The 18,004-nt window shown below is 43.6% G+C and overlaps 1 protein-coding gene across 1 annotated transcript in view; it reads right to left on the reverse strand.

The window, feature by feature from the left end:
- Positions 1–18,004, reverse strand: part of PRKX (protein kinase cAMP-dependent X-linked catalytic subunit) — a 160,726-nt gene that overhangs the window by 23,461 nt on the left and 119,261 nt on the right. The window contains exons 3-4 of the mRNA XM_069761568.1: positions 10,529–10,792; positions 1,588–1,707 (exon numbers count right to left, since the gene is read on the reverse strand). Of these exons, the coding sequence (XP_069617669.1) occupies positions 1,588–1,707; positions 10,529–10,792 (384 nt within the window). The remainder of the gene's footprint in view (positions 1–1,587; positions 1,708–10,528; positions 10,793–18,004) is intronic.

Below are 18,004 nucleotides of genomic sequence, written 5' to 3' on the forward strand. Positions count from 1 at the left end.
CAAAAGTGACACCATTCTAAAAAGTGCACCCCTCACGGTGCACAAAAGCACATTCAAGAAGTTTATTAACCCTTCAGGTGCTTCACGAGAGCTAAAGCAATGTGGAAGGACAAAATGAACATTTTACTTTTTTCACAAAAAAATTACTTTGGAACCAAACTTTTTTATTTTCACAAGGGTATCAGGAGAAAATGGTCCACAAAATTTATTATGCAATTTCTTCTGAGTATGTGGATACCCTGTATGTGGGGGAAAACCACTGTTTGGGCGCATGGCAGGACTTAAAAGGGAGGGAGCACCATTTCACTTTTTGAACGCAAAATTGGCTGGAATCAATGGCGGGTGCCATGTTGCGTTTGGAGCCCCCTGATGTACCTAAACAGGGGAATCCCCCCAATTCTAACTCCAACCTTAACACAGCCCTAATCCCAACCCTAACAGCAACACAGCCCCAACCCTAACCCCAACACAACCCTATCCTAACCCTAGCTTTAACCCCAACCCTAGCTCTAACCCTAGCCCAACCCTAACCCTAGCTCTAACCCCAACCCTAGCTCTAACCCTAGCCCAACCCTAACCCTAGCGCTAACCCCAACCCAACCCTAACTCTAGCTCTAACCCCAACCCTAGCTCTAACCCTAGCCCGACTCTAACCCTAACCCTAATGGAAAAATAATGCTTTTTATTTTTTTTTTACCTAAAATCTCCTATTGTTTCCGGGTGATGGCTGGCAGATCTCGGCGGACGCACTGTGAATGCCCCCGCCATTTTCATCACAAAAGAAGACACCAACACCAAAGTACGGTGCCAGAGGACCCCATTTCTCTCTCCTCTGATGTGCTAGATCATATCAGCGGAGAGAGAAATAAATGGAAAATCTGAATTTTTTTGTGGTCGCTGTGGTGATCGCAACACTAGGGTCAGTAAAAACCATCCCGTCATGTTCTCCGGGGTCTCAGCTGGGGGGGGGCGTTACACCCTTATTAGGAATAAGTACCCTTAACGGTCATTAAAAGGCGTATCGGTGGTCGCCAACGGGTTAAATAAGTCTTTTTGCAAATACCTTATGTTGACATATTTGCCTCTGAGCGGCGCTATCGCTGCTCGCTCAGTCATGATCATGTGACCCCTGGTTGCAGCAGCCACTGACACACGATGATGCCATGTCAACTTTCAGACTCTGGAAGTTGACCGGGCTGTGTTTCACCGCACATCGCAGCCCAGAATCCAGCACTATATTATTTATAGCATTCCCTCTCTCCTATTATGCTTTGCTTATGTACCACCATTAATTCCACAGCATCAGTATGTCTTTGGAATGTGGGAGGAAACCGGAGTACCTGGAGGAAACCCACACAAACACGAGGAGAACATACAAACTCCTTGCAGATGTTGCCCTTGATGGGATTTGAACCCAGTGTTGCAAAGCTGCAGTGCTAACCACTGATCCACCCTGTGGATCTAACACTAGTGGTCTAAAAATCTGCACAGAGGCTGGATTAAAGGAATTGTACTCTACAGCAGTTATTTATAAGGTTATTACTGTATGGTAAAAGCTACAAATATATTAGAAATAATCACTCTTACCCAGACAACATTTCAAATATTAGGATGCCCAGTGCCCACCAGTCCACCGCTCTCCCGTGCCCTTTGCTCTGAATGACTTCTGGTGCCAGGTATTCTGGGGTGCCACACAGCGTCCATGTCCTAAACGGAAGAGAAATTAAGAATGACGTTTTGCACTGTAATCCTTTGTTTTTTTTTTACAAACCATTGACAGCAGGACCGTACACTGAATGCATGGCTAAAGCAAAGTGGTCATAGTCACAAAGGAAACTGCAATTGGCAGCACAATATTTATGGCAGTCTCATGGAAGACAGCGGGCGGTCTAATTATCGCACCCCTGATTAATAAAACAAAGAGGCGGTAATACCCACCGTGCCACCCTGTCTCCTGTCAGAATTCCTTTCACCAGGGGCTACATGGCTGGTCAAGGTGGTGAACCCCAGCAAATGGGTATGAGGAGGGGGACCAGGAGTGATCAACTGAACGTCTAAGGGGCAGCATTCTGAAAGGGGACGTCCTATCAGAAACCAAATGTCCACCTCAACTCTGGAAAGTCAGCGGCTTGGCATCACAAAGCCCCCCAATGTCAATGGCAGATGTTTCCACCTCTATAAAACTTAAAGGGGTTGTCACATCTTCTTTCTCCCAGTTTCCTGGTTGTTGGGGAAGTGTGCTCCTGATTGACAGGTTGGACCAGCAACATCGGTCTACAAGGGGCCCGAGCTCAGCACTCTCCGATGCTACTAGTAGAAGATCGCTGGATCTGGCCGGCTTCAGAATGGAGGCTTACAAACTCTAAAAACAAGAGCTTGTAAAAGCTGCACTGCTTACCTATGAGACCACATAGAAAAAATGGTGGAAACGTCCACAAAGTACACAAAATAGAAAAAACTTTATTGTTAAAATCTACATACACAGGATAAAAACAGGGGCAAGACCGGACAAAGCGGCACCCTCCCCGACGCGAGTTTCGGAAATAATACACTTCCTTCCTCAGGGGGCATGAGGAAGGAAGTGAATTACTTCCGAAACGCGCATTGGGGAGGGTGGGAGCCCACACGTGTCTGGTCTGTACGTTATTAGGTAAGGTCACGCTAACATGCTGCTATTTTATTATATTGATTATGCTGCGCACTTGCAACATCTTTGATGTTGTAATGTGCTGTGCCGCTTTGTCTGTTCTTGCCCCTGTCTTTATCCTGTGTATGTAGATTTTAACAATAAAGTTTTTTCTATTTTGTGTACTTTGTGGACGTTTCCACCATTTTTTCTATGTGGTTGCTTATAGTGAAGTCTGGTGGGTCCTGATTGTCCCATTACTTGGTTGCGGATGCCTCGCATTGACTATGTGTAATTAATTACTTTCTATCATTATGAGGTACTCCTCCAACTTTGTGCGTTTTTCTGCTTGTTACCTATGAGACCGACCACCTCTGATACACTGCAGCAGTGGCTGGTTACCTAGGCAACGAGCGGTAAACTATAGCATTAAATATTTAGAAGCACTTCCCAATTTTCCCCATTTAAAGAAGATAAGCCGACCCCTTTAAATAAAGAAATGTTCTCAAACACGTAGTTCAGATACAGAAACATTAAATATCAGCAAGAGAAACATGCAGAAAGATATAGTACAGGAATCTCAGGATATTGGCAGAGATCAGCATAATACAGTACCCGGTACATTCATGTCGTGGACAATTGACATTTTATAATAGTCAGCGAGTGGATTCCATGTGCGGATCTCGCTGTAAATAACTAAATATACACTGTACACTATACAATGACACTTATAGTAGCGAGATATTTACAGATTTGTGTGTATGATGTGGCAAAACATACAGATTGTCCCGATGTATGGATGTGACTATATGACGTGTTTTCAGAAACCCTGCATACAGAAATGAACGTGTGCCACCCTGTCATTGGAGAAAAAGGACCCCCTAAAGGTAGATCTATAGAAGCCTATGGATAAGTGGGGTCCATTAGTCAGAGGAATATCTGTGAACAGAGTCTAATAAAAGGTTATTGATAAGACAACACTTTAAATAAGTAATTACATAAGATTACTTTTTTATGTAATATGATAACTGAAATATAGCTTTATCTCCAAAAACTGGCACTCCTAAATTTATTAAAAAAAATAAAATAAACATAAATTCTGTATACAAAATGTTATTTTTATGGCTGGCTACAAAGACAGAATGCAGATAATCCAGGATTGTAGTAAACCCATTTGACCACTAGATGGCGGTAGAAGACAATATTATAATATGGATTACAAAAACAGGCTCTGACACTATGTCACAATACCAAATTTATACCTTATTAAAAATGCCCCTTAGACCTGATGAGACTGATGTGATTACTTAAAAAAAATACATGTTCCGAAGGGCTTTATAATCCTTTCTGTAAGTTTTAGGTCTGATGTTAAAAATGAGCATTTTAGGAGTTTGCGAATTCACTTTACAAAACACGTTGCCACTATATTTCAATTGGTTCCCAAAGTAGAAGAATGAGGTTCTGCCAGGCGCTGTCAGCTTGAATTACCAGGATGAGAACAGCTCACTCGATTCTTTGCTCAAGTTAGCTTAGCTACAGTGTTTTACCACTTTTAATACTTTAGATTTTATTGGACTCTTACGTTTATAACTCATAAATAAGCTAACATGAATAAAGAATCGCGCTCTAGTCATTCTATTAATAGCGGACAGCGCCTGATAGCTCATTCTTCTATTATACCTGCAGTACCTGGGAGGCGGAGCCGGCAGCAGCCAATCAGAATGCATGTGTGCACAGACTCACATCTTCTCACTCCCCTCTCTTGTAACCTAATGCTATTTCCCTAAGGAGCACCCTCGGGGCTTCGGCCCCCTTGTAATATTATTTGTTTGTGGATTTGTTCTCAATATTTCTCATTTTAGAAATAACACTAGTGCTGTATAAATAATATTTATTGCACTGCTCTTCGGCACCAATGTTTCTTTCCACAACCAGGCACGACATGAATTTTCGATGGATGAGGATCTGGTTCTTGACATCCGCACTGATCAGTTGTTTGAAGGTCACAAAGCTGGAACACCAAGTATAGCTGCTGCAAAAAGTACGTCTCCTCGGCCGTCCTAAGGCCACCAATCTGACATTTTGGAAGATTTGTCCTAGGTAGTGTATAAGTGTGGAGCAATGGGTGGTAAGCTCCACTAGAGCTTTTGAAGGACAAGTCATAAAATTTTTAGGCATCATTTCCTGGTACATATATGGTGGCATCTCATTAAAATGAATTTTAAACAAAAAGAGTAATTGAATTATTTTTATATTATATTGTTATTATTTTCTCTCCATTTTCAAAGAATTCCTTTTCCTTCCCATTTGGGGTGAGGCTGGACATGTTCTGTCATAGACTTCCCAATAAATCTGCATTAAAGGGCTTTTCTAAGCACAAAATAAAAAAAAAATGATTGGGTCGTCCCTGTTAGGAGACTCCAAATTCCTGTTCCCTTTATTTTCTTAGCTCCTCTTCAGTTGTTCTTGTGGTTTGTAATAACTTACAGTCTCAGCTTCCTGCTAGCTCTCCCTTTGGGGTCTTGACTACATTTCCCACGAGGCAGTGCTTCTCTGCCAGAGCTGCATCTGTCCGGCAGCTCGCTCATACTCCCCTCCTGTGCCTGCCTACTCCACCTACAAAGCACCGTGCTGAGACTCCTATGCAGTCTCATGACGGTTAACTCACTGCCCTTAGTTCCTCACTCCTACCACTTCTTTATGTGCGTATCCCGAGACCCTCATGCAGTCAATAAGGTTATATGTGCCGACACTGGCACCAAATCAGAGCAATGAGTCAGAACACGAAGTCATTTATTAAGATGTAATCTAGCACTGTGGGATGCCCTGCACCAGCCCATCTGGCCAAAGTGACAAACTGATAGGATTGCCCACTCCCTGCTGTGCTTGCACTGCTTCTGTGGGTTGTGTTATCTAACACTGGGTGAGGATCACTGGCCACCGAATGCATGGCATCACCGTTTAGAGCACACCGTCCTGAGAACTGCTGACTGCATCCCAGCCCTTGCCTGAGTGCTGTGCTTCACTCATAGGCTTTGATGGAAATCTCTGTACTCCGTGCTTTGAAGGATTGTAGTGGGAAGTAAGGAGCTGGGTGGATCACATCATGATCCTTTAATATAATGGCAAAATCCAAATGAGTCACACAGTTTTACAGAGGATTCCGCCATATGTGTTTGCAAAAGTCAAAAAGGTTGTCCACTACTTTAGCATTGATGGTCATCAATGTCTGATTTGATTGGGTCTGATACCCAGCACCCCGCCGATTAGCTATTATCAGTGTCCACTGGCCAGAAGTACTCACTTGGGGAGCTGGCCTCCAATTGATCATCAATGATAAAGTAGTCGACAACCTCTTTAAGGTATGTGGGACTTTATAGAAGTCGGATCATACCCCTAGATTATTAACTTGCTACACACGATCATCAAAACTTCACAATTCCTTCTAATCAGCAGCTAAGACCCCCATTAGGATATGTTCACACAGAATCTTTTAAAGGCGGGTCTGCGTCAAAAACCTCCAAAAAACAACTCTGATAATGGTCCAAAGAATGGACATACAGTATTCATTTCTTCATATAAACAACTTCCTGTTCTTGTGTTCAGACTTAAGTTTCCAAAAATACCAAGAGGTGAAAAGATGTGATATGTCCATTCTTCTGACATTTTGCTTGTTGAAGATGTTCCTCAAGGACACCTAGGCATCTTTTTTTAAGGGTTTTGCCAACTTTTTTTGCTTGAAACCTTCCAGCTGTTTCTTCATTGTTGAATGAAGGGGAAAAAAAATGGAAGGAAATTGAAACTACACAAGAGGTCACAAACCCTCTGGAAAAAAAGACCCTCAGGAAATTATCACAAAATACTAAAAACATCCACAGCGTCTCAGTTTCCACTTAAAAACCTCGTAGTTTTCGCTCACTTGAATAAATTGTCCTGTGACAATAGCCTACATTGCTCAATGACTCCAAAACACCAGGCACGTCTTACACATGGAGACACCTTCTTCTTGACAATTTTATGGTGGCCCTGGAGATCATTTTCCATTAATCTGTGTTCATCTCCACCAACTCAAGTACATTTGCTTAGGTTGCGTCCGCCTGGTCCAAATGACCCAATCGTTGTGACATAAATGTTTCTGTATATTCGATGTCATATTAATCAATAGATCTTGGAATAATAATCATTTCCACAATTGGATGCATAAAATGTTCCTGTGCTGAGATAATCTTATAAATGTGCCCCTGCTGTGTACTGTGGCTGTGTCTGACCGTACAGGAACATGGTCTGATCATATCACATCTCCTGGGCAGGGGAGGACACAAAGGAGTATACAAACCTTACAGCATGGGAAAACCCATTAAAAAAGAAAATTCCATATCAGATTGTCTGTATGAGTCCGACAATAGTGTGAGAGCTTGTGAGTCCACATGTATTCAGTCTTCACACAACCAGCCTGACAGCTGCAGCTTGTACTGAGCAGTGTGAGATTCCAGCAGCAGCAGGGAGGAGGGACACTGAGGATCCTTCATAAGGGATTACACAGCCATTGTGACAAGGATTTTCTACTTAAATACATATTTATTCTAAGTCTAAGAAATCTAGTTAGATATGCAGGTTTTTTTAACTAAGAAATCTGATGATAAATCTACTTTAAAGTTTTTATTCTAGCAGCTGAACATACAGTGGGCTTAGCACCATAGTTTATACATCTGATAGCTGGTTAAAAACTCATTATTTTAGTCAATGTAACCTTATAATACAAGATAAAGATCACTAATAGTACCTGAAGGATCTTCACAACCCCCTGTGCTTATTTCATAGGGAGTAAATGGGTGAATATACAGTTTACAAATACTATAGATTTCGGACACTGGTGCACAGATCATTTGGTGAGGTTTAGAGTAGTAAGTCGTTCAGGACGCAAAGTTCATTTTAGGTTTGGCCATCATGTAATTGCAGCCCTTTACTAGGCAACAACTAATAATCTGTTTCTGCAGGAAGCTAGCGGATCTATAAATAAGTAATCGGATGTGAAACTACAGACAGAGAGACACTAACAGAACAAAGGGGTGAAACCTAAAACTGTCATGGTAACTGGATAGTGCAAGCTACCGAAGGATGCCATGTCTATTCACATACGTACAACATCACCATAGGACAAAGGGAGCCCGGCTGCCGGCACGTTAAGTAACGTAGAAAGCTGTATAGTCTCATGTCTGCCAGTGACATCTCATGGACAGTCACCAAAACGTAATCAGGAAGACCCCACCTTACACAGGCAGAGCCAAAAGCACCACACGTGACGACTACCATGTCACAGTTTTCAGGGTATACTTCCAATAAATAAATATAGAGATATATTATTACCAAATCCTTCACAACTTACAACACCTTACTTGGCTGAAGATCTTAAGACGTTGCCCCTACTTTGCTCTTCTATAGCATGTCACCCAAGAAATAGTGTAATAATCTAAAAAATGTACCACTTAGGAGACAATGCAAGATGAAATGTACAGAAGACATGACTGTGTCTGGCACTAACAGGGGGCAGGAATGAAGGCTCTCCTCATGGTGGAGCTATAGCAAGGTAAGACCCGTTTAAAAATTGAAGAGTTTGTCCACCACTTTAATATTGATGCGCTATCCCAATCAATAGGGGCAGGTGTGCAGTACGCAGCCACGGAGACTATCAGTAGACGGAGCTGATCTGTAACCGAGCCCTTCCGCCGCCGCAGGCACTGATAGCAGCTGATCGGCGGGGTGCCAGGTGTCATACCCCCACCGATCTGACATTGATGACCTATCCTAAGGATGGTAAACCTCTTTAAGTTAGAAGATCCTCAACAATCTTTAACAGTTTCTTAGAGAGGCTACCACATAATTGTATTAGATAATACAAAAGTTTAAGGCTATGGACGTATTTGTGATGGATTTTTTTTCTACTTATGTTAGTGTTTAATAGAATTGAACTAGCTTTCAGCGTGCAATCTTCATTGTTTTCCTCATTTTCCGACCACCTGATAGGCAATTTGCAGCCTAATCTAAGTTATCAGTTTTTCTATTATAGGAGTGTCTCTCTCAGTAATATAGGCTAGATGTGAGCTGAGTGTAACCATTAGCCCATGAAGGACTGAAGCATTAATTCGAGGATTCCCAAATAAATCTGCTATATGTTCAAACTATCCTGAGTGCCAGGTTTATTGCTACTATTGGATTACAGGTTGGAACCCTACCTGGACACCGAAGTCGCCCCTTTTCTACATTAGCCCATGAACAGCACAGCTTCTATCCAGCACTTATTTTCTCTTCATGTTCTTCCTTTATTTTGCATAGCCTGTTTTCTCTGCCCTCGGTGAGATACTTTCTCCTCTCTCCACCGCAGATCTGTGTATGATCCACTCCACCTTCTCTATGGGAAGGTGCACACAACCATTTTCTTTCCATCCGAGAAAAATGGTCTGGTCTGGTCTGATCAGAGTTTGATTAGATGGAATCAGTTTTTCATGGAGGTGGAGAGGAAAAAAAAAAAGTTTCTCTACCCTATTTTGTCAGTCTGAGTGTGGTCTGATGATTTTCACGGACCCATACATTTACGTTGCCAATTTTGATCTGAAACTCGGATCAAACTCGAACATGTGCACATCCCTACTGAATAGCATGGGTACGAGTACTAACCATGAAAGCCACGAATAGCACTCGTCCAATATTATCGGTCATGTGCATGAGCCCTAACACTGAAATAAGGGCGGAGAAGAGCAGAAAGAACCATTAAAGCCAATACGGTACAATATTTTTAACGCAGACTATAGATAAATGCTGCTTACCTTTCCATTTACAAACAGGTGAATATTAAACAAAATTCTTTATGAAAGTGAATATAACCTTTAAAGATGGCTACATGCCATGTAGTCAGCTGGATAAAATCCTCATTATAAATTTTTTTTTTTTGGGAGGGTGGACTTTCAAAAAGAAATGTGTTACCGTTCTGATATTATTGGCATATAATTATATTTTTTAGCAGTTTATTATAATTTAGATTGTAGATTTTTTTTTTTGTTTACTTTATTTGCACATGTTTTTTTTACTGAAAAGGGTCAGAAAAGATCTTTGGGAACTTCATTTTTATTTTACTTTTCATATTATATCCCCTATAACTGGAGCTGCTTATGGCAGATATAGGGCAAAACAACCTTCCCCAACTTAAAACTGTCAATGTCAGGCTGTGCTGACCCAACAGCATGGTCATGGACGCAACCAGTCACCTGGGGATCAAAGCAAGGATCAATAGAAGTAGGGGTAATGCCGCTGCCTCCACTACATACAAAGCACTCACGTGAGCGCGGTTTATAGGAAGATCAGGAAGGCAGAAACGGTAAAACACCGCTTCTGTCTTCTTTAGAAGTGCCTGGCTGTCTCTGAGCACAACCTTACTCCATTTTTACGGCACTCTAGAAAAGAATGGCCTCTGTAAAATGGTGCGCTGGCAGTCATTAGGGGTAAATATGGTGGGCAATTTACGCAACATATAAATAATATATACTATAAAATCTAGTGGCAGATCCGCTGTAAATAAATGTTCACTATAGTATTTTGGAATGATGTCCTACATGACAGATCCGTACAAGAGCCTCTTACATTTTGGTCTTAGACTTCAAATCACAGACACTTCTCCATACGCATGCACATTATTGTCACAAGTCACTGTAGCTGACAACCCCTATTTTACAGCAATTACGGTGAAGAAAAACCAACAACAAATGGATTATTGCACTGTTAGGCATATTCCAATTACCGCCATTATATGGCCATGAAAATAGCTTTAGATGAACTATTGAACTAAAAGCCAAATCCCCAGCAGGGAAAGTAATGGAGCAGTTGGAATGTTCAGAACGTAAGTGATACCTGTCTGAAAGCTTTTTTGCAAATCCAAAATCTGTAAGTTTGATGTGACCCTCCCGATCCAGCAAAATATTTTCAGGCTTCAAGTCTCTGTAAACTATTTCTTTGGAGTGCAGGTATTCTATCGCACATATAATCTCCGTGGAGTAAAACAGTCCCGAGCTGTTGTTAAAGCGGCCCATGTTACGCAAGTAGCTAAAAAGTTCTCCTCCGGGCACATATTCCATCAGCATATATAAAAAGCGATCATCGTGCGAGGTCCAAAACCTAGAGGAAGAAATACAGATATAGGGTCAGCAACCACTTTATTTAAGAAATTTCTAAAGAACATTTCATGGCGGCCTAACCTGTGTGCTCAACTTATTTCCATATGTACCGCAATGGGGCAGCGAGGAACTCGTCTCCTTCTGCCTTACATAATCCTAGTAACTTGACCCAGTCGAAAGATCACCAACATTAATGTAATTATAGCTACTGTAATGTGATATATCAATTAAAATACAATATATAGCGGTAAAAACTCATTAAAGGGGTTGTCCATGAATTAAAGAAATTAATCTCACTGCATGAAATGGTATAAAATGAACAAAAAACAAATAGCACCTACTAAAATTGTCAATGCTCTCCTGCTCAAATATTGGTACCGGTTTGCTTTCCTGGAGAGAAAACAAGACGCACATTCATATGACCATTGCAAGCAAACTGTCCCGCACGGTGTAGGACAGACTAAGTACAACATAAAGGAGTGAGGGGAAAGGGAAACAAACACTCGGGAAGGGGAGACCCCTAGACAGATGTAACGTCAACCTGTCTGTCCTACCATCCTTATATAGTTTCTGCACCTATCGTCCAGCAGGATACCTAATCCCTGTGTGACCCTGGCGATAAGCCCTGCACCAGGAAGGACAGGATGAGGGCTAGTCAATCCCACTAACACTAAAGCCAGCAAGGATAAACTCAGGGAGCAAACTCAGAGAGAAACGCTGACACCCTCTAAACTCCAAGAGTATGCTCACAGACTGCTACAGCTCCAAGCCTTAACATAGAAGTGCAAATAGGAAATAACACCCGCAATTCCCAACAAGAAGTTGGGACTTCTAAACACCCAGATCCAGGTGACACCATTAAGGCCGGGGGAGGTAGCCACTAGTCTGCAAGGCCAATCGCTGAGACCTTCTGCAGCCAGATGCAGTGCGACTGTCTGCAACCTCTGACACACCCATGACACAAACATTGGCCTCAGAGATCATGTGTAGTACCACGTTCATGCTAAATCAATACTGAGGCCTATGACTGACAGCTGCCGTCATGTGCTGGTACAGAACAGCATGTCATCAGTCCAAGGAAGCCAATAAGAACTACTGAAGGAAGCAGTGGAGCATCGAGAATGTGAAGGGGTTGTCCAATACTGTTTATGGAGCTGGTATAGTAGTTAATTACTTAACCACCAACCAGACCAGCACTATTTGGCCAAACCACTGGACCTCACCTGACCGCCAGAGTCAATAAGCAGTCACTGATCGGCTGCAGCCTTCACAGTCTATCTGAATCAGTAGAGAGATTGTTTCTTCCAGGTTGGATGGAATTTAGGAACAGAAGCAATGCCCCACAGACTGTGTTTCTGAGGTCTATATGGCTGGTAGACTACATTTTGCATAGATCAGTTGACAGAGAAGTAATGTGAGGTCTCAAAACAGGAACTGAATAATATTTCTTTTTTCCTGTCTCTCTGTGTCCTCTCCTGGAAAAGCGCTGTGTAGGCCTTTAATACAGAGTGCAGTAATCTACCGGATTAATTATCTTATAAACCTGCCGTATACACTGCTGCTGGCGACAAGAAAAGGTCAAACGCATGACACTCGTGCCACTGGCCAAAAGCTCGGTGACAAGCGGCAAAGTGCTCAGTGATGAGTTTGGCACTGAATGAAATCATCTGCCATTGTTGAAACATTGCGTGTTCCAGCACGGTCACACAGGACAGGACGCTACGTACGGCAGTTTTATAACACCGCCGCAAAACATATTGTCTGGAATATAAAACATAACATTGCATTAAATGGTCCAACATTGGACGATCTCTATCCATATGATGGGCCCTCCATCACTGTCCTGATAACAGTGGTCCTCCACCCCAGACCCTAGGTCATCAGCTGATATGAACAATTACAGGGGATTCTCCAGAAATAGAGAAAAATAGTTATAAATGATAAAATGAATAAATGACTAAATAACTTTAATTACCAAGTCACTTATATTTTATGCAATCGCTGAAGTAGATGAAATGGCTGCAGCCTTGGTACACACACACCAGTTCTTTCATGTACGGACAGATCAGGTGCCTGTGAGCATGTGCAACAGGAAGCTTCGCTGCTATGACCGGCAGACAGCTCAACAGCACATGGTACAAGTTCCCTCCAGGACACAGCAGGGAAGCTTCCTGCTGCACATGGTGCACTGACAGAAATGTTAGTGAGATCAGGTGCCTGTGAGCATGTGCAGCAGGAAGCTTCGCTGCTGTGACCGGCAGACAGCTCAACAGCACATAGTACAAGTTCCCTCCAGGACACAGCAGCGAAGCTTCCTGCTGCACATGGTACACTGACAGAAATGTTAGTGAGATCAGGTGCCTGTGAGCATGTGCAGCAGGAAGCTTCGCTGCTGTGACCGGCAGACAGCTCAACAGCACATGGTACAAGTTCCCTCCAGGACACAGCAGCGAAGCTTCCTGCTGCACATGCTCACAGGCACCAAGCACTTTAACATTTCTGTCAGTGTATCATCACTGCAGCCCTTTACATTTAATAGAATGATTACTTACTTAGACAAAATTGATGTGATCTGCTACTTTAAAGATGCTTAAAAATACTGAGATTTTTTTTATAATGGTATTTTTTCAGCTTTTCCCGGAGAATCTCCTGAAGACATCTTCATTATCCCTGAAGTGGTGCTTTACACAGTGCCCACAGAAATCAATGAGCCCTTGGTGTAATGCAGGACGTGCTGCTTTCCTCATTGGGAATGACGTTCTTTGCAGCAACTCTCCCTGAGCATCTGAGCTGGGTTGTCAGTCATTTATAGGCTGGGTTGTCAATTGTTTACACTGAGGTAGTGAACCACTTTAACCCCTTAGTGACAGAGCCAATTTGGTACTTAATGACCAGGCCAATTTTTGCAATTCTGACCACTGTCACTTTATGAGGTTATAACTCTGGAACGCTTCAACGGATCCCGCTGATTCTGAGATTATTTTTTCGTGACATATGGTACTTCATGTTAGTGGTAACATTTCTTCGATATTACTTGCGATTATTTATGAAAAAAACGGAAATATGGCGAAAATTTTTAAAATTTTGCAATTTTCAAACTTTGTATTTTTATGCCCTTAAATCAGAGAGATATGTCATAAAAAATAGTTAATAAATAACATTTCCCACATGTCTACTTTACATCAGCACAATTTTGGAAACAAAATTTTTTTTTGTTAGGGAGTTATAAGGGTTAAAAGTTGACCAGCAATTTCTCATTTTTACAACACCATTTTTTTTTTTAGGGACCACATCACATTTGAAGTCATTTTGAGGGGTCTATATGATAGAAAATAATGAAGTGTGACACCATTCTAAAAACTGCACCCCTCAAGGTTCTCAAAACCACATTCAAGAAGTTTATTAATCCTTTACGTGCTTCACAGGAACTGAAACAATGTGGAAGGAAAAAATGAACATTTAACTTTTTTTTGCAAACATCTTAATTCAGAACCATTTTTTTTATTTTCACATGTGTACAAACAGAAATGTAACCATAAATTTTTTTATGCAATTTCTCCTGAATACGCCAATACCCCATATGTGGGGGTAAACCACTGTTAGGGCGCACCGCAGAACTTAGAAGTGAAGGAGCGCCGTTTGACTTTTTCAATGCAGAATTGGCTGGAATTGAGATCGGACGCCATGTCACGTTTAGAGAGCCCCTGATGTACCTAAACAGTGGAAACTCCCCACAAGTGACACCATTTTGGAAACTAGACCCCTTAAGGAACTTATCTAGATGTGTGGTGAGCACTTTGAACCCCCAAGTGCTTCACAGAAGTTTATAACGTAGAGCCGTGAAAATAAAAAATCGCTTTTGTTTACACAAAAATGATCTTTTTGCCCACAAATTCTTATTTTCACAAGGGTAACAGGAGAAATTAGACCACAAAAGTTGTTGTGCAATTTCTCCTGAGTACGTCGATACCCAATATGTGGGGGTAAACCACTGTTTGGGCGCACCGCAGAGCTTGGAAGAGAAAGAGTGCCGTTTTACTTTTTCAATGTAGAATTGGCTGGAATTGAGATCGGACGCCATGTCGCGTTTGGAGAGCCCCTGATGTGCCTAAACAGTAGAAATCCCCCACAAGTGACCCCATTTTGGAAACTAGACCCCCCATGGAACTTATCTAGATGTGTGGTGAGAACCTTGAATGCCCAAGTGCTTCACAGAAGTTTATAATGCAGAGCCGTGAAAATAAAAAATATTTTTTTTTTCCACAAAAAAGATTTTTTAACAACCAAATTTTTATTTTCACAAGGGTAACAAGAGAAACTGGACCCCAAAAGTTGTTGTCCAATTTGTCCTGAGTATGCTGGTACCCCATATGTGGGGGTAAACCACTGTTTGGGCGCACGGCAGAGCTCGGAAGGGAAGGAGCGCGTATTTGGAATGCAGACTTTGATAGAATGGTCTGTGGGCATTATGTTGCGATTGCAGAGCCCCTGATGTACCTAAACTGTAGTAACCCCCCACAAGTGACCCCATTATGGAAACTAGACCCCCCAAGGAACTTACCTAGATGTGTGGTGAGAACTTTGAATGCCCAAGTGCTTCACAGAAGTTTAGAATGCAGAGTCGTGAAAATAAAAAATATTTTTTTTTTCACAAAAAAGATTTTGTAGCCCCCAAGTTTTTATTTTCACAAGGGTAACAAGAGAAATTGGACCCCAGAAGTTGTTGTCCAATTTATCCCGAGTACGCTGATGCCCCATATGTGGGGGTAACCCACTGTTTGGGCGCACGGCAGAGCTCAGAAGGGAGGGAGCACCATTTGACTTTTTGAGCGCAAAATTGGCTGTCGTGTTTGGAGACCCCCTGATGTACCTAAACAGTGGAAACCCCCCAATTCTAGCTCCAACCCTAACCCCAACACATCCCTAACCCTAATCCCAACCTCATCCATAATCCTAATCACTAACCCTAACCATAATCACAACCCTTACCCCAAAACAACCCTAATGTCAACCCTAACCATAACCCTAATCAAAACCCTAAATCCAACACACCCCTAATCCTAATCTCAACCCTAACCTCAAACCTAACCCTAATCCCAATACACCCCTAATCACAACCCTAACCCTAATCCCAAACCTAACCCTAATCCCAAGCGTAACCCTAATGCCAACCCTAACCCTAATACGAACCCTAATCCAAACCCTAACCCTAATCCCAGCTCTAACCCTAACTTTAGCCCCAACCCTAGCCCTAACTTTAGCCCCAACCCTAACCCTAGCCCTAGGGCTACTTTCACACTTGCGTCGTTTGGCATTCCGTCGCAATCCGTCGTTTTGGACAAGAAACGGATCCTGCAAATGTGCCCGCAGGATGCGTTTTTTGCCCATAGTATTGCCGACGGATCGTGACGGATGGCCACACGTCGCGTCCGTCGTGCACTGGATCAGTTGTGTTTTGGCGGAGCGTCGGCACAAAAAAACGTTCAATGAAACGTTTTTTTGTACGTCGCATCCGCCATTTCTGACCGCGCATGCGTGGCCGTAAATCCGCCCCCTCCTCCCCAGGACATAGATTGGGCAGCGGATGTGTTGAAAAACTACAGCTGCTGCCCACGTTGTGCACAATTTTCACAACGTGCGTCGGTATGTCGGGCCGACGCATTGCGACGGCCCCATACCGACGTAAGTGTGAAAGAAGCCTAACCCTAAGTTTAGCCCCAACCCTAACCCTAAATTTAGCCCCAACCCTAACCCTAAATTTAGCCCCAACCCTAGCCCTACCCCTAACCTAACCCTACCCCTAACCTAACCCTACCCCTAACCCTACCCCTAACCTAACCCTAACCTAACCCTACCCCTAACCTAACCCTACCCCTAACCCTACCCCTACCCCTAACCCTAACCTAACCCTACCCCTAACCCTACCCCTAACCCTACCCCTAACCCTAACCCTACCCCTAATTTTAGCCCCAACTGCTGTTCTTCTGCCGGCCGGCAGATGGAGACAGATGGCGGGCGCACTGGGCATGCGTCCGCCATGTTCTGCTGCCGGCGGCCAGGAGGAGCAGCAAGAGGATCCAGGGACCTAGGTGAGTATGCTAGGGTCCCCGAATCCCCCTATTTCTCTGTCCTCTGATGTGCGATCACATCAGAGGACAGAGAATTACACTTTACTTTTTTTTTTTTTTTTTTTCGCGGTCGCCGGTAAACAGTTAATTACCGGCGATCGCAAAACAGGGGTCGGTAATACCAACCCCGATCGTGCTCTTTGGGGTCTCGGCTACCCCCGGCAGCCGAGACCCCAAAGATTCTCCCGGTGCCGGCCGGCGGGCGCACTGCGCATGCGCCCGCCATTTTGAAGATGGCGGCGCCCACCGGGAGACACGAGGAGCATCGGGGGAGCTAGGTGAGTATTGGGGGGCCACCTGGGACCCCTTTTCTCTGTCCTCCGATGTGCGATCACATCGGAGGACAGAGAAATTAAAAAGAGATCGCTTTTTTTTTTTTTTGCGATCGCCGGTAAACGGTTAATTCCCGGCGATCGCAAATGCGGGGTGGGTTAAAAACCCCCCGAATCATGTTCTCTGGGGTCTCGGCTACCCTCGGCAGCCGAGACCCCGGAGAAAATCGGCCTCTGGGGGGCGCTATGGACTTTTTCCACAGCGCCGTTAATTAACGGCGCTGTGGTTTAAGTATCCTTAGCGGCCGCCGTTAAAAGGCGTATCGGCGGTCGCTAAGGGGTTAATCAATCAGAAAACACTAAAGGTACCTTCAAACTCAGCGACGCTGTAGCGATACCGACAACGATGCCGATCGCTGCAGCGTCGCTGTTTGGTCGCTGGAGAGCTGTCACACAGACAGCTCTCCAGCGACCAACGATGCCGGTAACCAGGGTAAACATCGGGTAACTAAGAGCAGGGCCGCGCTTAGTAACCCGATGTTTACCCTGGTTACCATCGTAAAAGTAAAAAAAACAAAGACTACATACTTACATTCCTGTCGCGTCCCCCGGCGCTGTGCTTCTCTGCACTGGCTGTGAGCGCCGGCCAACCGGAAAGCACAGCGGTGACGTCACCGCTCTGCTTTCCGGCCGCTGTGCTCACAGTCAGTGCAGGAAAGCACAGCGCCGGGGGACGCACATTCAGTTGACACATTACAGTGCAGGTAGCCGCCGGCCTATCAGAGGTCCGCTAGCGCCACCAATGAAGCAGGC

The sequence above is a fragment of the Ranitomeya imitator genome, chromosome 3 (assembly GCF_032444005.1).
Source record: "Ranitomeya imitator isolate aRanImi1 chromosome 3, aRanImi1.pri, whole genome shotgun sequence".
Lineage (NCBI taxonomy): Eukaryota > Metazoa > Chordata > Amphibia > Anura > Dendrobatidae > Ranitomeya > Ranitomeya imitator.